Source organism: Vidua chalybeata, chromosome Z, assembly GCF_026979565.1.
Source record: "Vidua chalybeata isolate OUT-0048 chromosome Z, bVidCha1 merged haplotype, whole genome shotgun sequence".
Classification (NCBI taxonomy): domain Eukaryota; kingdom Metazoa; phylum Chordata; class Aves; order Passeriformes; family Viduidae; genus Vidua; species Vidua chalybeata.
The window spans coordinates 25,194,933-25,216,327 of record NC_071570.1 but is presented as its reverse complement, the minus strand read 5'-3'; the positions used below and the strand labels follow the sequence as shown (position 1 = coordinate 25,216,327).

General features: G+C 34.9%; 1 protein-coding gene across 3 annotated transcripts in view; it reads right to left on the bottom strand.

Moving 5' to 3' along the window:
- The window catches only part of FCHO2 (FCH and mu domain containing endocytic adaptor 2), an 83,909-nt gene that overhangs the window by 51,859 nt on the left and 10,655 nt on the right, over positions 1-21,395 (bottom strand). For all 3 annotated transcript variants that reach the window (XM_053968804.1, XM_053968805.1, XM_053968807.1), the window contains exons 3-8: positions 17,041-17,115; positions 15,636-15,777; positions 15,392-15,544; positions 10,751-10,855; positions 8,765-8,863; positions 7,588-7,684 (exon numbers count right to left, since the gene is read on the bottom strand). In XM_053968804.1, the coding sequence (XP_053824779.1) occupies positions 7,588-7,684; positions 8,765-8,863; positions 10,751-10,855; positions 15,392-15,544; positions 15,636-15,777; positions 17,041-17,115 (671 nt within the window). The remainder of the gene's footprint in view (positions 1-7,587; positions 7,685-8,764; positions 8,864-10,750; positions 10,856-15,391; positions 15,545-15,635; positions 15,778-17,040; positions 17,116-21,395) is intronic.

Genomic DNA, 21,395 nt, shown 5'->3' with positions numbered 1-21,395 from the left:
GACATCTAGGACAGAAATTAAGATACATTTGTTGGTACAGCTTTTCAGCTTGTATCTCCTCAAATTCAGTTCTACAGCATAAGACCCTTAAAAGACTTTCCTGTCTGCCTCAAGCCCAGTTTCTCATAAAAATCCTCAGAAATATTCATACTTAATTTCTTCAATTAACTTCTGAAATACAGCAGTAGTCTGCCCTCCTTCACAAAGAATACTTTGCTGAATCCCTTGGACATTGTCAGTGTTGATAAACGAAGCTCATTCCTCAGTCACTCTTCTGTGTAGAACTATATGTGGGCATAGTCTTTGAGAAATTGTGACACTCCAAGCTATTTGTGTATTTAACCACAAGCATCAGCAGCACTAAAGTATTCACAGTATTTAAAGAAAATACAAAGAAAATAATTTATAAGAACATAAAATAAATACTTGCTTTGTTACCCTTCCCTGTGGAAAAGAAGCTCAAAGATGTCCCGCAGAGCTGTTCAAAAGTCAGTATTAACCATTTTCAGTGCTTATTTACATCTACTTTGTAACTTGTTTAGTGTCCTAGAACAGTATTTTTGTATGTGCTGTGAACTACTATGTTATCAAACAAACCCACGGAGAAAAATAAATGCCACACCCAGCACTGTTTAAAGTCTTTCTTTCAAAACAGAATTAATTATTTAGCCACGTAAAATGCTAGTAAGCTCTAATCAAAGCAAGCTTCAATATTTGGTGGCCCTTGTTTTGCCTCTCAAAGTCTGGGAAAGGATTAACTTGTTTCTAAAAATTTTTAGGAGTAATACATTTATTCTTAGCCCTCTTTTTTCCCCACTGCTTAATCTTGTTCATTTGGTTCATTAGATACAAAACATGCCGTCTAACACAACATACTAACTTAATAGGAGTATTAACGTGGAGCAAGCACAACTGTGCATTAACACTATCAGCACTACCATTCAGCTGTGGCGCAGCTCACTCTGACACTCTTGTGTTTGTTTTGGATAAAACACATAAGCAGTACTTTCCATTGACATTTAGGACTAAAATGCTCACAATAGGCAGTTGCAAAAGGCCTAAAAGCATGTGATAAACTCATACCAAACTTTGCACTAATGCCACTGCCAACAGACAGCCACATGAAACATTATTCTAATCAAATAATCAATAATTCAGTGGAGTTCACAGAATCAGAAATCAGTTGAATTAAAGATAAAATTTGGGGTTTAGATGTTTACTAAACTTGAAGCTTTAATGCTTCATGATCTCTGCTAACAGGCAGAACTCCCAAATGCGTTCTCACAGAACAGAAAAGGATCACCAGCACACTAAGAAAGATGCCAGGATATTGTTTTGGGGTATGTGCTACCTTGTGAAAAAGTAGTGATCTTGATGTTATAGCAGTCCTAACTCACTGACAATTGTATCAACTTCATCTACTTTATAGCATTTCCAGAAAGTAATTCAGGATTTTTTTTTGTCATTTTGAAATTATGTCTCCATTGGCATGCATGACCTTACTCTGATCCATGACTGGAGTTACCAGGAGCCTTGAGACTATTTCTTGTGCATGGGCAAATAAAGTGAAATAGGTCTTCAACAGCTCCAAAAATCAAGAAACCAAATAATTTTTTACATCAACATTACTGATCAAATTGTCAATTTTTGCATTTGGTGGAGGGAAGAAACAGAATGGGAATACCACATCTGTCCTTTCTGAATCTTGTTGTCTGTGGAAGCACCATTTTATTAAAAATATTCATACTATATTTCTAGTATCTGAAATGACAAAAGAAACAAAAGTGAAACACTTTACTGTAAGTGCAAGAGTCAGTGATGGCTGATCAACAGCAACTGTTGGTAATAAACACTATAAACTACTGTTATAATTTAATCCAAAGAGTAGATGAATTGCAGGCACCATTTTTCAATATTATTAAAAATGCAAACCTCCTTTAGGCCCTGTAAAAAGCTCAAATTTATTGAATGGATAATGAAAAGAGCCAAGAAGTATTTCTATGGGCTCACAGATTGTGAAATGTGGATTAAGCTAGAACAAAACCAATACTTTTAAAAGTATTTAAAATTAAAAAAAATTACTACAGATGAAAATGGCCCAATGCCTCTCTCACTCACACTAAATAATGGCACAGCACAAGTAGTAATTGTCATCTGCAAATGGATGAACAAGGGAGAACAAGGGAGAACAAGATTATGGCTTTCCATTTTTTAATCTGCATTACAGTAAAATTCTTGATTTCAGCTTCAATATTTTTTAAGAAAAAAGGGCAAAAATAGAGGAACAAACTACCAACAACCACCAACAACAATACCAAAATAAATTAATGAAGACAAAGGCCTTCTACAATGGGATTGCATCACTGGTGGATAAGGGAAGAGCAACTGATGTCATCTACCTGGACTTCTGCAAAGCATTTGACACTGTTTTGCATGGTATCTTGGTCTGTAAATGGGAGAGACACATAACTGCCAGACAGACCACTTGGTGGATAAGGAATTGGCTGGATGGTTGCACTATAAGAGTTGCTATCAAAAACTCCATGTCCAAGTGGAAAGCAGTGACAAGGGGACTGTTCCCCAGGGGACAATATTGGGACTGGTGCTGTTCAACATCTCTGTCAGTGATATGGACAGCTGGGAGCATCCTCAGCAAGTTTGACAATGATATCAAGCTGTGTGGTGTGGCGGACCCACTAGAGAGAAGGAATGCCATTCAGAGGGACCTAGAACAGGCCCAAGAAATGGGCCTGTGCAAACATCTGGAAAATCAAATTCTGGGTCAGGGCAATCCCAAGCAACAGTACAGGCTGGGCAGAGAATGGGTTGAGAGTAGCCTTCTGAAAGGAAGATGTGGTGGTGTTCGTGGACAAGCAGCTTACTGTGACCCAGCCATGGGCACTCACAACCCAGAAAGCCAATTGTATCCTGAGCTGCATCCAAAGAAGTGTGAGCAGCAGAACAAGAGGGGATTCTGTCCCACTGCTCCTCTCAGGTGATACCCCACCTCTAGTACTGCATCCAGCTCTGGGGTCCCCAGCACAAGACTGAACTGACTTCAGAGTAGGGCCACTATATTCATCATAGGGTCTGGAGCACCTGTGCTATAAGGAAAAGTTGAGAAGAGTTGGGGCTGTTCAGCCTGAAGAACAGAAGGTTCCAGGGAGAACTTAGAGCACCTTCCAGTACTTACAGTAGGCCCACACGAAAAGTTGGAAAGGGCCTTTTCACAAGGGCATGTAGTGATAGAAAGGAGGAAATAATCTCAACATGCAGAAGGACAGGTTTAGATTAAATACTAGAATGAAATTCTTTACTGTGAGGGTGCAGGAATGGGCTGCCCAGAGTGGCTGTGGATGCCTAATCTCTGAAAGTGTTCAAGGCTGGGCTGGATGGAACCTTCTAGGTAAACCATGTAGTGGGCAAAAACTAATACAGGAACAAACGCACACGTTTAATTCCCCGTATACAAAAAGTGGGCATGGTAATTAAATAACTAAAATTAAAAATTAATCATTATCAACTACAGATATATAGGCATTCACTAACCTCTTAAAAGACATTTGATATTAACTTGACAATTTCAGATATAAAATCTAAGAAGAACATGAGCTTAAACTTCTTTGCAGCTTCTATGTCTTGTGCACCAACATTGCACACTAGAAAAAATCTATTTTTTAGCAGATTAATAGATTAAGTATCTAGAGCTAGAGCCCATTGGTATTTCATTACTCTGGAAGAAGATTGCTCTGGTATCACTTCCATTATTTATTTGAATATACTTTGGAAGAAAAGCAAGTATTTTCTGCCATACAATAAATAATTTTCCAAGGAATATGAAGCAACAGACTACAACAAACAGGAAACCAATCAATCAGAAGTGGTTAAGTTTTGATAAACATTGCAGGACCATATGAGTGACTAAAGCATCTTCTAACTGATGGTATCAAATCTGCTATTAAATCCAACGCCAGGAACATATCATTAAGTCCTAGAATGTTATGAGTTGGAAGGGATCTTTACAGCTCATCTAATTCAATTCCCCTGCAATAGTCAGAGACATCTTTGACAATATCAGGTTGCCCAGAGTCCTGTCAAATACAACAACAAATGGTTCCATGGATGGAAAAATTACCACTTCTTTGAGCAACCTGTTCCAGTGTTTCACTACCCTCATCATAAAAAAACACCTTATGTATATCTAGCCTGAATTTACTCTCTTTTAATTTAAAAATATTACTCCTTGCCATATCACTACAGGCACTATTTTCTTGTCCCCATCTTTCCTATAAGGCCATTTTAAGCACTGGAAGGTCACAATCAGCTATTCCTGGAGCATACTGCTCTCCGGGCTGTACAGCCTCAACTCCCTTAGCCTATCCTCAGGAGAGGTGTTTTAATAAACTTAGTGTCTCTCCTCTGGACCACTCCAACAATTCCATGTCCTTCCTGTGCTGGGACCCCAGAGCTGATGCAGCACTGCAGGTGGGGTCTCAGCAGAGCAGAGCAGAGGGGCAGAATCCCCTCCCTGGCCCTGCTGCCCACACTGCTCTGGATGCAGCCCAGGACACGTGTGGCTTTCTGGGCTGTGAGTGCCATGGCAGGGTCAGGTCCAGCCTCTCATCCCCCAGCACCCCCAAGTCCTTCTGGGCAGGGCTGCTGTGATCTGCCCATCCCGTGCTGGTACCAGGTTTGCCCTGACCCAGGTGCAGCACCTTGCACTTGGTCTTGTTAAACCTCATGAGGATCACATGGGCCCATTCCTTGACCTCATCCTGGTTCCTCTGGGTGTTAAAGGCAGTTCAGGAAACACATTAAATTCTGATCTGAAGCCTTACTGGTCCTGCTGGCTTTGTTTTCCGGTGTTTTACACTAACTTTCTTTTCAGTTAAAATTAAAGATTTGCAACTGGATGTAAGTGGTTTGGTCTTTTGTTTTGTTTTTTTTTTTTTTTCATTGAATGGAAGTCAGAAAACAAAAATTATTCCTTCTCCAAATGTTGTGTTATTAAGAACTCTAAATTCTAAACTGACTTAATAAAGAAAAAAAATTAAAACAAATTCAGTGAGAAGCAGGTTAAAAAAGTTATTTAGGTAGCAGTGCAAAAAGAGCCATTGTAAAGAAGTTCCTGAGTGAATTAAAAAACTCTCACAAAGCATTACTGTTTGAAAGAAAACCTGTTATTTGTACAAGAAAGACCTGAATTCTAGATACCCCTGTACATTATGACTCCAGGTGACAGAAATTAGCCACCAGAGGGAGCCCATATAATCTGGTAAAACAGACATCACTGTACAGATACATTTCAGATACACAAGCAACTTTACTGTAAATGGTTTGTAGTTCTCCATAATAAAACAGCCCTCATCAGTTCATCATTTCTGATTAATTCTTATTTTTACAAATAAAAGCAAGTGAACTCTGCTGTGAATAACTACAAATAGCTACAATGTACCAAAACAAACTAAAATACTTTGTTATGCATTGCCTTTTTAGTTTATTTTATCTGACAGTAGCCACCATCTCACTTATCCTAGTAACCCACAAATAATATGAAAATTATGAAAAAAAGCTTACATAGTCCTGGGAAAATTTAAAGTATTGCCTTTAAACAGATTTAAGTTACTACCAACAGTGACATCAAGAAGACAGTTTTACTGCATTTGTTTTGTAAGCCAGGTCAGTATCATTTTTTATACTGAATATTTAGATTTTTCTGAGGAGCCATCTCCTTCTTCAATCTAGTTAATAAATACATCCCACAGACTTTCAACATTTATTCCATGAATTATCTTTTCATTGTGAATAGTTCTCAGATGGAAAAAAGTGGGGGTTTAATCATGAAAAAGCAGTCCTTAACAGTGGATGTTTCCTTTTCATTCTCAGAAGACTGATACCTTACTTTGCCTTCCAAATATTTTGAATTATCAAAGTTTTATGATTCTAAGTTAATAAAAACATATATTAGAAGCAGTGAACATAATTAACATCATTAGAAGTCTGTGTTGCTAGTCTTCAACACTTCTAAAGTTCTTGTGAATTTATGTTCTTTTGCTGCTGAATTTGACTATGCTTTCTCCCTGCACCATGACTGCTTGACAAAGCTGATATCAATAAATAATTTAATACTGTAAAAGAAAATTCAAGGTGCATATATTTACACACTAAATGTGCTATTGTTCCTTAAAATACTTTGCTTAACTTTCTTAGAGTACATTTAGAGATGTTTTATTTGTTCCCAGAGAGCACAGGTGGGATTTGAAGAACTGTAAAGCAGCAAGTAAGTATTAATGTGTGTAGTTTCTCCATTAAATTAAAAAGTGAAGTATTACTTGTATAAAAATTACAATGTTGTATGGCAAAACCCATGCTTGATAGCATGACTTAAAGTGTGCAATGTTCTAGGATAAATTAGCAAGTGTCTTTGTAACCCGGGCAGCCAGGACCTTAAATGCAAGATGGAGATCTCTCACCATGACATCTTGGCAACAGCCAGTCCAAGAGGTCTGAACACCAAATTGTCACATGTCTTTGTCCTGTTTCAGACCAACTGAACTTGATACTCTGAAGTTCACACATTTTCTTTTTTGACCTTTACTGAGAAATTGATGAATACACAGTAAACTTTCAAAAATCGTTCCATATGTAATCTTACCTCAGCCCACTTGGATATCAGCATTACAGGATCACAGAAAGAATATGAAACAATGTTATGTTAAAAACACCTCGCACACATATTGCAAGATACCTAATAATATTTAACAATTCATTATAAAATTTTATTATCTACTCTGGTATGTACATTCTTGCTCTAGGAAAAGAAATCTTCGTGTGCCTCTACCAGAAGACAGAGATGCTAGTGAGGACTCCTAGCACTGAAGGAAACAGTATTACTAATTCCTGTACACACCTAGCGACTGTATATTTGTGCCAATATTGAAGTGCTACTATATAGGCAGTACTAGAGAATGCCTTTTTATGCCAGTCCAGGAAAGTCTTACCACACCCCATCAACAGTATCTTCAGAAAGTACTATTCAATTTGCTTCTGACTAAAGAAGCAATACACATTATTGCATATTAAAATACATTTTATAAGAAAATAGATATTGTGTATCTATTAAAATGATAATTTGGTAAGCTGAACAAACTGATGCAACTGTTCCAATATTCAATAAGCAGCTTTATAGACATCTGCTCTTAATATGTTTATATTGAACAAAGTTCTGAAGTACAATTTATGCAGAATCACATTTTGTACAAGAAACACATAGCAGACAACACATAGTTTGTACAAGGAACTACAGCTTCTTGACCAATTTCCCTGATGCTCAAGGAAACTGCATAGTTTAGTAGTACAGGCCAATAAACTACCAAGCATCATGAACACAAATACTACATGGACATAATGAATTCTGCATTACCAATTTCTACAAACCAGTTAATATCAAAGTTAATGAATACTAAGAATTTGAACATATGTTAAAAATACAGCACATTAACAAATATGGGTTTGACATTTCATCAAGAATGGAAATTTCCAGTTTTAAAGCTATTATTTCCTATTCAGTTAGTTTTAATTTCTTACCAGGTCTTTCCTTGCCAGTTCCTTTTGACTCAGCAAATTTCTGTATTAAACTCTCAACTGTAGTATTTGTCATGTTATTCATAAACTCTTCATGCACCTTTAAAAAAAAAAGTGATTAACTTTAAGAAGTAGCTTTTGCTGTAGTTAAAATTCAAAAACCTTCCCTCTAAAATACGTTACAGGGCTTAGAGAAATCAACAGATTTTTATCTAGGAAAACCTCTTTTCTTTCTGTAGTATTAGCAAGTGTGGGTACACTACAGACAAAAAATGAAATTACAGATCTAGATTTTACTTCTATTTCTTCCATGTTAAACAACTTGTGTAGATATTTTTTTTTAATTTGTCAGCAACATATCCCACTATAATGTCAGGAAGACAGGCAGTTTTTTCAGCCAGCACCAGTTTAGGGTGTGAACTGTTACTACTGTATTATCACAACTCCCACCTGCTTGAGTAAAAAGTATGACTGTTGTAATAATTTTGGTCTAACAACATGTTGTTTTGGTCTAACAACATGTTGATAATATATTTTTCCAACAAGGCAGGATGTGTATGTACTTTAGAAATAAATAGCAAGAACCTTGTGATGATCATTTATTAGCAGAAAACCTCAATACTAGAGTGTAAGCAAATAAAGTGACAATTCAAAAAAAAAACCCTAAGGACTGCTTATAAAATTATTATATAATTTTAATAATTATACAATTATAAAATTATTGTATAATTTTATAAGTATATAATTTTTGAATTAAATCAACTTGCATCTAAACAAAAGATACTATAAAAACTTCTGTTAGTAAATATCTTTTGCTCATAAAATCCAAGAGTATAAAATATTTGGAAACTTCTCAGAGTGATATAATTTCTAGTTCTAATTTAAAAAGCAATATCCTCATTCTGTGTGAAATGAGTGCTAAATTAATATCCAGGAAGAAGAATTTAGATATACACTAAAAATTCTTCAACGTTGAATTCTTCAAATTGTCCTAATATTTTGTTTTCTTGAAGACAAAATTTATCCAGTCTTATTCTGTAAACTTTGTGACACTGAACTTAAAAATGGAACAGGAAGCCATGGAAATTTGACCTTATGTTTAATTCCACAAAGTAAGAAATACTCCATTTAATAGTTAAGAAAAAACATAAAGCATGAACCAAATATAGTATAAAAATACCTCTCCTATTTGTAAATGAATTTCTTTTATGGTATTCGACAATGACTGTATAATCTCTTTCATTCGAAGAAGGTGCATTTCTTCGATGTCTTGAAATTTCTGCAAACAAATATAAGCAATTAATCATAATGAAAATATTTCCTGAAATATTAAATCTTAAATTTCAATAATTAAATACACTAACATGAAAAAATAAGAAATAAGCCTCTTTTTTTTCTCCACATCTTAAACATAATAGTTACATTCAAGAAAGTAAGGTGCAGAATTCAGTTATGAAATAATGTACTTTAGAAAGCAAGCTATAATTTCAAAATCATTACTGAACTTTTTTTACTTACTTTTTGAACTTCCATCTAACCCTTCAAAAAAATCTGATCTATTTCTACCAAAATATGTTTAGAAGGTGTTCAAGTTTCCTCTTTTCTCCAGAACTGAAGAGTCTTTTTTTTTTTCATCTAAACCAAGAAATTTTATGTCTGGATCTGTTTTGCACTTCCGTTCTAGAACATTCGTAAACTCTTTCTCTAGTTAAATCTATGTTCTCCACTTCTTTAAATACAATTTGTTTGATCTTTAAACTCATCATACATAATTTTTACAGTTTGTTCCTTTTCACCCAGGCTGTGAGCCATTTTAAAATCACTTCCAAAGTTTTTCAATGGCTCCTTCCTGGCCGAAAATCAGAACTAAAAATATTTTCATCCTGCCCAACAGTCAATCATAACAGTCTTGAAATCTTTGTTTACTTCTGCTCTTTCCTAGTTCTCTGCTTATTTCTGTAACTACCCTTTCAAGTGTGTCCAAACTTCGGTGCACCACTTAAGCCTCTCTCCAATTTGCACAGGATTCTATGAAGATCCCAATCTCGAACCTCCTGCTACTCTGATTCATAAACATAACTCCATGCATACAAGACATGTATCTCTAGCTTCTTAGGCTATCAATCTTCTGCCATACTTATGTACCTTAGTCATCACTCAGGGAGATTAAAATTATTTTCTTTTTCTTCAGCACCCTTCATCTTAATTACAGAAGATACAGTCATCCTCTGTAACCTACTCTATGATTTTACTTCTTTTACTGGACATTGTAAGACAGATTTCAGCTAAACCAACTGATTTTGCACTGAAAGAAATAAAAATACTCGCACTCCTTACTGAGTGAAAGGTATACTGAATTAAGATAATACAGAATTGTGCTTCACATAGAAGTGGGCTTCCGTATAATCACAGATGTCATTTTTCCTATCACATCATTTTTAAAGTAGCCATTGAGCAACCAAACTGCGGATGCAGCTACACCATTATACTTAAAATGAATTCCACACATACATCTTTAATTGGCAGAATGATAAATTTCATTTCCAATATGGACAGATGTGGAAAGTTTACAACTGTCCATAATAACATTAAGTGAAAATTTCAATTTTAAGTAAAAGGATAGGTACAGTTAAGGAGCTAAGGACATTTAGCCAAATGTTTAAAATGTAGCAAGACATGGCATATGCATTGATACAGAGAACCTGAAATGTTCCATAATATAGTCTTTTAAAAAAACCTAGAAACTTGAACAGCTATAATGGCTTTTCATAACCTCAGGTAAATCCTGGGTAGGCATTTTAACAAACTGTAACTTTAGTGTTTCGACAGAATAATAATGAAAAGCCACAATGGACCCCAATATTACAATTCCTGTAAATGACTCCAGGGTGCCCAGCAATTCAGAGGATTTTCCACATAAACACAATGCATATAAAATACTTCCAGAAGTTCATATTGCTCTTACAAAAATTTCTTCAAAACACCTTCTAGAGTGCCAGCACACTACTGTGTCATTGAAAGACAGTGCTGTCACAACGTACATAGTAAGTGTTTGCCTTTCAAACAAATTTTAGGTTTTTTTAAATCTTTAATTTCAGATGGCTTCAGAAATTAAACAGAATACATTAACCATCTTCAAAGGTAACTCATTTAATGCAACACTTACCTGTGCTGTTTCTGTCATTTTCAGTTCAAAATCAGACTTATATGCAGCATACTTCTCCACATACAGTTTATAGGTATCTGTTGCTTTTTTAGATTTAACTGCTGCCTATAGATCAATATAAAAATGCGGCAAATGTCACATACAGGTTTTTAAAGTTACTATTAAAAGAAAGCCTGGAATGATCTCTAAAAATTATCAGGGGCATACCAAAACAGAGAGGTGTCATAACAAAATTTCAACACCAAATATCTCAGGTAAGAGCAATTACAGATTTTCCTATACATAAATCACATACAAGTGTAACAAATCAACTCAATTAAATCCCTTCCCCTTATAAGCAATAAAATTTTTATAAAAATATTTATAACAAAATTTGTTTTGAAATCAAATTTTATTGAATATAACTCATTAGCACTTGTCAAATAGGAACAACAAATTTATATTTGCAACAGCAAAATAGGAAAAAAGAAGGGTTAGAATACAGAGCAAACAGTTACAAGTGCAATTCTGAAAGAATCAATGGCAAAAAACCCATGATGGTGGCGTTCTCTTAGAAATGAAGAAAGAAACTCAGAAGTATGGGAGTTACATCAATGCATTAACAGATATTTGAAAGTGAAGCTAGTGCAGAATATAGTGAAGGTCAGATTTAGGCAGGTCAGTGTTAATATTAATAGTCCTTTGGAGATTTATACTTTTCATTATTTGTTGCTAGTAAACCAAAATCTTCTTTCTGGGAGTTAAGTAAAACATAAAACAAAATACAGGAAAATCTCAGTATTACACGGAGAACAAAACTAAATGAAGTGACTGATTGCAGTAGACAAAAGTCGTTTTCAAAGTTTACAGCATGACGCACGAGATGAAGTCTTTCAAACCTCTGATAATCTATTTCCAAATTAAATGCCAATGAAAATCATCTTGAACACCATTTTCTTTCTTAGCTTCTTTACTCAACATGCTTACTATTGCTCCAAAATTTCCCATCATTTGTAACACAGAAGTATTCCTGAATTATTAATGACATCAGTAAAGAGAATTGTATATTTTCTATTTGTTCTAGTTCTGAGTAGCCCTCGTCCCCCTTGCAAATCAATTTCATCTGTCTAATAGAAACTATTTTTGACTTAAAGTGATCTGTAAAGCTGACTGCTATCTATAATTCCAAATAAGTTAACAGAAAGATGCCCTCTGATAAGAGTGAGAGAGAGAGATACTGCAATTTCCAAGAGAAAAATAACATATAATCATGAGTAACAGTATACCATTAGCAATTCAAAGGAATAGGAATCAAAACTAGTTATTTGTCCAGTTACAAAGAAAGTCTAAGCAGATCTTAGTCACTAAGTCTTCTAAACTCAGCATAATAGAATGTGAAAATACGCAATGTAACAAAAATATGGAATATTCAGAAAAGTTGCATCAAACCTATCAGTTTATTATCCTGAAGTTTACTTCATGATTCTTACTCATACACATTTACACAAGAGAATCACTAAGAAGCACACAGTGCTACCATGTTTCCCAACTGCCATTTACTATGCTGAAAATACAGCATGCTCCCTGAAATCTTGTTTTTAAAATTAAGACTGCTTTGAAGTTGATTCCAAATTTAATCACTGAAAAGGAAGGAAATGTCAAGCTAAAAGATGTAAAAATGTGGGTTTTTTTCGGTAAAGCATTTTTAACTGAACCCTTTGTGCAAGGGAGTTTGACAAAAACAAGAACATTCTCCATTTCCCATCAGGTTTAATGATGAGCAGAATGGCAGTATTACATGTTGAAGAGCAATTAAAAAACTAAGTACACAGCAGAACAGAAAAATTATAAAATACATGGACACGGTATGATTAACTAGTAATCTTTCTGAAAATAGGATGTGACTATTCTCAGGTACAGCAATTGCTAGAACTGTATTTACAGTATGTGACCAGATTTATAGTATGTGAAAGAATAAGGATCAGTCAACTGATTTTTTGTTAAGTCACTATAAATAGAGAAGTTTACATGTCAGAGAACAACAGGAAATCATTATGCAAGTTAGTATTAACTTAGTTAATACTAAGTATTAGTATTAACTTCCAGCTGCAACGAGACTTGCAAGGTCTCAGATACTTTGCTGAAGAATCTAAGGAGGTAGCTCTCCAAACATTTGTGATAAACTCTTAGTATACTGGTGCACATCCCTTGTTTTCTGAGAAAGCAGTAACTCTGTTTTCAAGTTGCACTGAAAGTGCATCTATTTTCTACCAAAGGAAAAATAAATTAATACAATTTTTGGTCACTCTGTTTACAAAATTCCAAGTGTAAATTTGAATAGAGGCATAACTGAAGAGATGTGACACTGTCAGTTACCTACTCCCACTGGAAACATATTTTAAGTACTTGCATTCAAGTAGTATTCAATGACATAACCGTATCTAAGGAAGATGTAAAAAACAGTAAAAAAAATTACCCTCCTCCTATAGTGCTTCCTCTTTCCTCCTTCTCATGCAGACATCTGTTGTGCTGAACATTTTTTTGTTTCCAAATAAACACGGATAATGCTACATCTTAAAAAGCCTTCCCTCAAGTCAACCTTTCATACTGAAACTCTATTTACAAGAATTTACAAAAATTATACTTTGAATGCACTGTCACGAAAACATCTGCCAACACCCATCTGATTCACATCTAGAATCCAGCATGAACTGTCATTTGAGAAAGAAACTGGGGGGAAAAAAGCTAGATTTATATCAAGATAAAACAATGGAAACACAGTCAACAAGACTTTTGTCATCAGTGAAAAAACAATAATCAACGCTATCTTCTCCATCAAGATAGCAGGACTAAAAGCAAAAACATCATTCTAACAAGAACAAAGTCCTACACAGACCAGTTAATTGAAATGCAAATAGCCAGAGGAATAATGATTTAATAAGAGAAGTTATAATGAGAGACTAGAAAGGTGACTTATTTTCTCTACTAGTTAGATTCCTGAAAACAGGAAAAAGTTACTTTTTTCCCAGCAGGTCAAGGAAGGGGATCCTCCCCCTCTACTCAGTACTGGTGAGGCCCCACCTGGAGTAGTGTCTAGTTCTGGAATTTTCATTGCAAATGAGACATGGACATATTGGAGACAGTCCAGTAAAGAGGCATGAAGATGATGAAGGGACTGAAGTATCTCACCAATAAGAAAAAACTAAGACTGCTGGACTGTTCAGCCTGGGGCAGGGAAGCCTGAGGGAGAATCTTACCAATAGATATAAATACCTGAAGGAAGGATACACAGAAGACAAAGTCAGGCTTTTTTCAGTGGTGCTCAATGACAGAACCAGAGACAATGGGCACTAACAGAAAAAAACAGAAAAGGTTCCCTCCCTCTGAACAGCAGGAAAGACCTTCTTCCTGTGAAGGTGATTGAGCCCTGGCACAGGTTGCCCAGAGAGACCATGGGATCTCTGTCCTTGAAGATACTAGAAAGCTGTCTAGACAAGGACTTGAGTAACTGGCTTGAGATGGCCCTGCCTGAGCATGAGGAATAGAGGTCCCTGTCATCCTCAGATATTGAGTGATTCTGTGAATGTATCAATCCCCCATCACAACCCAAGGACAGCACTAAATACACCTCAAGATACTCATCCCTTGAGTCCCTGGTCCATGAGATTGGAACCTTTTAAAACAGCAGTGAAAGCATTGATAACATTTTCTTTATTGAACAGACTTCAAACAGACACTCATGTGCTCAGCTACTTAATCTCTTTGTAGGGATAACACAATTACTCCTGAGTTCAGTTACAAGGACATTGAACATTCACATAAGGAAATGTATTAAGAATGCAAGAGATGCTACAACAATTAGGCACAAATTGTAGTGTTAAAGCCACTACACAAAATTCCTTTGATGCGGGTATTTACAAAGTGAAGAATTAGAACTACAGTAGAATAAGAACAAACAAGGAACTAAGGGTAAATTAAACATATCTAAATATTCATGGTATCATGCATATTGCAATATAGTCACAACTTTCAACTAAGTTTAAGCCTTTCTGAACATTCCACTTTCTAATACAAGGTGAATGTGTAAGATGATTAGTAGTACTGGGGGAAATGGAGTGATAGAAACTTCCATAGGTACAGAGGGCTTTGGCCTGCAGCCTTGTAAGGACCTTGGATTGATGTAAAAATAAACTTCACAGACATTAAGTAGAAAAATCATAAACTTATGTCTATAGTTGTAAGTAAGAATATACCCTAAGTAAGTAAGAAATTGTATTGGGTAAGATGGTGAAGGGTCTGTAGTATAGTAATGTAACTGTATAGAGTAAGGTAAGAGTTTTAAAGTTGTAATGGAAGTATATGTGCATACGTGTGATAAGAGCCCATTGGGTAAAAGTATCTGCAGTGCAGCAGAAGTGAGTAAAGGTTAGAAAAGCAAAATAAACCTTGTCTATTGGTTTAGAAAGTTATATATTGTCTTGTAACAAAGAACTTGTGACTACTTTGAGCTATGGCTGACAGCTTGCTCCTTTAAAATTGCATGGCCTCTGAGACTGATGTTTATCTGAGCAATAAATTTTTCTTAGCCTGACGGTGGTCCCATTCCTTCATTAAAAGTGACAATAATAATATAGCACAATTAAAGTAAGATGTGACGGCTACCTTTTCAATTTCTTTCTGTGTTGCTCCTTCCTTTTTCAAGCGTTCTTGTTCCACACACTTTGCATTATAGTTTTCTTTTGATTTCTGCAAGGCCTGAGTGATGCTTTGAATATTTTGCACTGCTTCCAAAGTTCCTGAAACATCTTCTTTAGTCTGCCAAATATCACATGGTTGTCAAAACCAAAACATTTTAATTTTAGTGTTAACAAGTCATTGGACATACATAAAATAAAGAATTAGTAACCTTCTTATAAGCTTTGATCTGTTCATCTCCATACTTGTGAACTTCTTTTATTAGCTCTTGTAATCTCCGCACAAGATCCAAGTGACAACTTGCTAGTTTTTCTGTTGAGGTTTTGAAAACATCCCAAACTGGTGCAAATGTCCTAGATTGAGGAAAATAATGTTAATCTGGCTTTTTTTCCTTTCAATTGGCAATTTTTTTCACTAGTGCTACAGAATAATCAGTAAGTTTACAGTTCACTTCTCCTCCTAAAATTGAAATAACAAAACACCCAACAACTGCCATAAATTCTTATTAAATATGCTCCCAATGTACTTGGCATCCTATATACTAATTTTCCATGTTTTATGTTCTACTTCTATTTGCTCTAGTAAGTAAAACACTGCAAATTTCATTTAATACTATGATGAGCACACAATGCCAATTATCAAGACGGTGCAAGAACAGCTTAAAATAATTTAACATGTAGTAAATACTACTATGTATATACTTTAACAGTGTGAACAAATCAGCAATTTCTTGGTTAGATACATCTCTAGTTGTCTTACATCATTGCAGCCACAAGATAGAGGAAAAATATTGGCAAAGATGGTCTGCCACTAAAAAGGATTTATTGATTAACAAAGATGAATAAAGAGGTGGGATCATTTCTCAGATTCAGATTTCTGTGCTGAATGGACTTCTCCAGCTGTTCTAAAGATTTATTTCTGCCTTGCTATTCTGGCTAATGCATAGGATTTAAAGCTCTTATGTTCAAAGGTTCTGTATCTGCCTGTTAGTTTAAAGACCATCAACTATTACCAAGTTTTCACTGATGAAAGCTCCCTACATTTCTAGATTACATTACTATAAATAAAAAAAAATCTAGTTTTTCTCAGAAGTCTGAGTTCTCATTGGTCTGATCTTTCTAATGGAAAAGTATCCATTAATCATTCTAGTTTTTAAAAACATACCCTGTGTATAAAACTTCCATTAGCTAGTGAATAAATCTATGGAAAAGTCTCATTCTGAACATCTCTGAGAACAGGTAACACTCCAAAAACCAGAAATAATAGAAATAAATAAACTCACTGCCAAATTTACAGGTCATATGTTCTCTCTTCAAAATAATTTCCATAGGTTTGAGAAGACATAATAGAAATAACTATGTCTGAAAAGAACTCTGCTCTAAACACAGAGGAAAAAAAAAATTTACCTGTGTTTGGGCTTTGCTCTTTTTATTCAGTTCAAAGAACTGCATTGTCTTTGTCTGCATGAATTTTTGCATGGTTACTAAAGACCTAACAATCATTTTTAAAGGTAAATTTATACTAACCTTCAACATCATCAATAAAATATCCAGAATCAAACTAGATTCTTAGCATGTATACAGTCACTTACTTCTCTCTTATGTACAGTTACTTACCCAAGTTGTGTGTAATTGCTTGCTGATTTGGCTAGTTTTGTCATCGACCTTGAATATGTCTCCTCTATTGTAGCCCTACCAAAGAAAGCCATCAAAAGTACAATCAAAATTTTGAAGATAAGAAGACTGAATATGCGCTGTAAAGGTACAAAACAGAAGACTTTTTACATGAGTTAAAAATTACTCCATTTAAATGATCTCTCAAAAGCTGTTCAAAAAAATCTCATTAGTATATTTTAAAAAATAATCTAAGAACCCTGTGACAAAATATTGCAGGGAGCAGAACAAGTAAAACCTAGGAACTCACAGCTTGAAAAAGACCCTTCCTTCCTTTCTATTTGCTGTTCTCAACTGCCATTAACATTCCTTAGTAAGAGACAGAACAAAGCATCACAACAATCATCTATCCAGCACTGTCTAAGCAGGAGAGTGTTACACAGCAACAAAAATAAAATGTATTTGCAATGAAAACTTTACAATAAACAAAAAATATTTACTGCGCAATCACATAAAACAAAACTAGGTGTTGTTTAGTCTTCTTGTTGGGGGTAGTCTGCTATTTCCTTTAAGTTCTTCACATAGTAATATTTGAATTTAGAAATACACAAAGTGTTCTTATATTTTCCTTCACTCAAATGCACAATTTTACTTGTCTTTGAGAGATGCAAAATCCTGCATCTCTCAAATCTCAAAATCAAGCGCTGGCACAGATTTCCTCCTTAGAGCCTTTGCAGGGGCAATTGCCATGGAATCATCTATTACAGCAGTGACTCCCTGCAAGTCCTTCCCTATTAATCTTCCTCACCCTCCTATTATTAAAGATACACAGTATTTTAATTTTTCACCCTAAACCAATATTCATTACAAAGTGTCAACTTAGATTTAGAAGCATCCTAGATATGAGTAAATACTATAATTGTCTTTTCTTGAAAAGCTTGGAGCAATTTCTTTCCTGCTGTGCAATACCTTTACAGAGGACACGAAAGAAGAAAAAAAGACAGATGAAGAATTTATCCCTCTCTCAAGTTATACTATGACTATAACCTGGGACAGAAGTTTTCATTTCTCCTGAACAGCAAGAGTTTACAAGCAAAAAAAATTGTCTTGTGAAAATATGAAAACAAAGTAGGGGTATTCACCTGAAACAGAGAAACATGTGCTAAAACCTACTGAACTTCCAAAATAACTATCCAGTTAGTTAACTGGAAATCTATTTGGAGGAGGTGATTAAACTGCAACATGCAACAAATAAATTTCATTTTGAATATTACCTACTGCAAAGTTATTCACCATAAAAGAAAGTCAATTCACTTTATCGTTGTTCCACATATGATGATATCTTAGATGATGAGAAAATGTTCAACTTTCCACGGCTTGGAAATCTTGCATACTGCACAACGGCAAGCACACATGCACCAAGCATAGACAATTATTTTTTTGTTTTTAATTACCACGATGAACAGTATATTTTGACTAATCATCTGTATCTTCTATCAAAGTTTTCCAGATTTTGTAATTTGGTGTCTTAGTTTTCCTGTTTAAACACAAGAATTTTGACCAAAATCCACATCCCTTTTCTTTGAACCAATTTAAAGCATACTTCCCTGAATTATCTCCACAAAACTGGAGTTCTGAAATTCACCATAGAGTATTAACATATATCAGTTAAAAACAGTAAGAACTGAAAGATAACCAGTTAGTACATTTGTCCTATCAACTGACTTCACAGAGCACTCTGTTGTACAGGTAACAGACTACAATTTTCTTAGTAAATTAATTTTCAGCCAGTGTCTGACCCAGTGTCTTTGCCTGGGATCTGCCAAACATTCAAAAGTTAGATGGAATCATATGCATTGCTAGTTTCATCTGATCTAGAAGATTCTTTCTATGATGCTTACAGGCAATTGGTGTAGAAAAAAACATTAGAAAGATTCCTGGAGAAAAAAACCAACACATTTCTGTACATTTCTCTCCTAGAAAAGCAGTGTGATTTCATAGATATAGAAAGTTTAGATTTTAAATGCATGCAAACACATGACAGCTCACCTACAAAATCTTTCCCATATATAAAGGAAAAAAAAAAAAACAACTATGCAGGCAGCTCAACCTTCTTATTTTGACTTCTTTAACAAACAAAAATTTCTACATGCTTTATAAGTGAAGCATGGCCTTTATTCAAGGCCAAGTTGCAAGGGGCATTGAGCAATCCTATTGAAAGATGTCCCTGACATCTTTCACTACAGCAGGGGAGGTTGGAACTTGATCATCTTGAAGATCCCTTCTAACCCAAACCATTCTATAATCTGATGATTTTAAGAACTGTTGTCTAACCTTTGAGCAGATGGATAACCTGTCCCACTCATGATTTACCAACATTAAGCAGACTGCCTGCCAGAAAACTCACTCCTTCAGATGATAAACTTCTGAACCACAGCTCCAACTGGCACTTGGTTCTTTCAGAATGTGACCAGTAACAATACTGTGTCACTGAACACAGACAGGAGGAAAACTTCTACTCCTTCTAGGATATCAAGCAGGAATGGCAGATACAGCATAGAAATATTATTACAAATTAATATGTTTCAAATGTTTTTTTTTTCTCAGTGAAAAAACTTTTCAGAATGTTCTTACAGAAATTTTGAAATATTTTTTTTTAAATGCTTAAGATAACAATAATTTAAAAAGTTATTCCATATCTTACACATTTTTTCATTTTACCATTTCTAAGGCTGGAGAAAATGAAACAATACTCTTCCCCAATTAGGCTACACACAACTAAAACACTATTCTGTACAGCACAAGTAACAGAGATGGGCTTCACACAGACATGGGTCTTTTGTGCCCTAAGCAGTCTGTACATCTAAACACATTGACCGACCCATCTCTCCTTTCCATGCAAAATCACTTCATAAAAAGTGTATTTTCTGGCTAGTCTGGAGACTCCACCAAGCCCAGCTGACCAGATGACTGCACTACTACAGATGACTAGTACTAAGCGTTAAGTACTCCAACTTGCTAAAAGTGTTACCACCAACTCAGATCTGTCTCTACCTATTCAATAGTTTTCATTTTTTTCTCTCTTATGTATCCACTTCTCAAAAAAAAGAAACAGAAAACAGCCAATGTGTAAAAAGGAATGGAAAAACAGATTGAAAATTCAAATACACGTAAATTTAGTTTTCATAGGGAAGAGTTCAGAAAATCAGGTACACAAAAGCCAAAGCATAAAAACACTAGAGCTAGATGGCTCTAATACATGTTGCTCATCCACTTCATGTATTTCCAGCAGAAGACAGTACCGTAAAACAATATTCAGACTATAATCTACAGACGAAAGAGAACAGATAACTGTGTGCATCATCTCTTAACTTCTTTGCAATTAACAAATGTGCAAAATAGATCACAGACAAGACAACTGAACCACTGCCATTATTTTACTGCCATTAGGCAGTAAAATACTGCCTAATCCAATTTCTTTTTGAGACCAACAATTTGGCCCATGTGAAAAAATGTGTTCTACTGAACCATTTTTATTTCCCAGGAAGTTGAATGACATCCCACAGGAATTTCACAAAAGCAGCAAAGGAGTTCACTGAATGTATTTGGATTCTCAAATATTTTTATCAAAACAAGGACACCAAATATTTGAAGTCTCTCTATTTCTTTGAATCTAAACTATATGTCACAAACTACTACCAGCTTAGGCCGTGATTGAGCATTCATCCCTTATTGAGAAGTATCAATTTGTTCCTCAACTGCTTTTTGTTAATTGTAACCTGGCTTATCAAGAGGTAGCAGAAAAACATGGCTGAAGAATACACACAGCAGGTTTAACAGCCTCATGGAAGTAAGTCACTAGAAAGGACTGAATTTACTGCAGCTTTCTGCATCATTGACATGGGCAACTTACCCTTAAGGAACAATACTCTAGCTTTGTTAAGTAAATTGCAATATAACACTCAGATTCTATCTTAATGAGTTAATGAGAAATGAATTTTTTTCATAGATCTTACAAAAGTTGCTGTAAGACGGCTGCATATCTCCTTGGCACATCCTGATCCATGCACAGAAAAAAGCGTTTCTTGAACTCTCATTGAGGATAAAGTACCCATGGGGAGCCTCATGTATTTGTACACAGTCATTAATCTTTAAATGTTATTTAACACACTAGAAATAATTGGCAGAAGCCTAAGCTGAAACATTTTAACATGCGGAAAAAGATTCAAAGATTTTATTGACTGCAAAGGTACATAACTTTAAAGTTATTTAAAAATAATTATTTAATTTTAAAAATATTAAAATTAAAAATTTAATTTGCAGAAGCTTATACATAGGAAAAAAAAAAAAAAAACCCA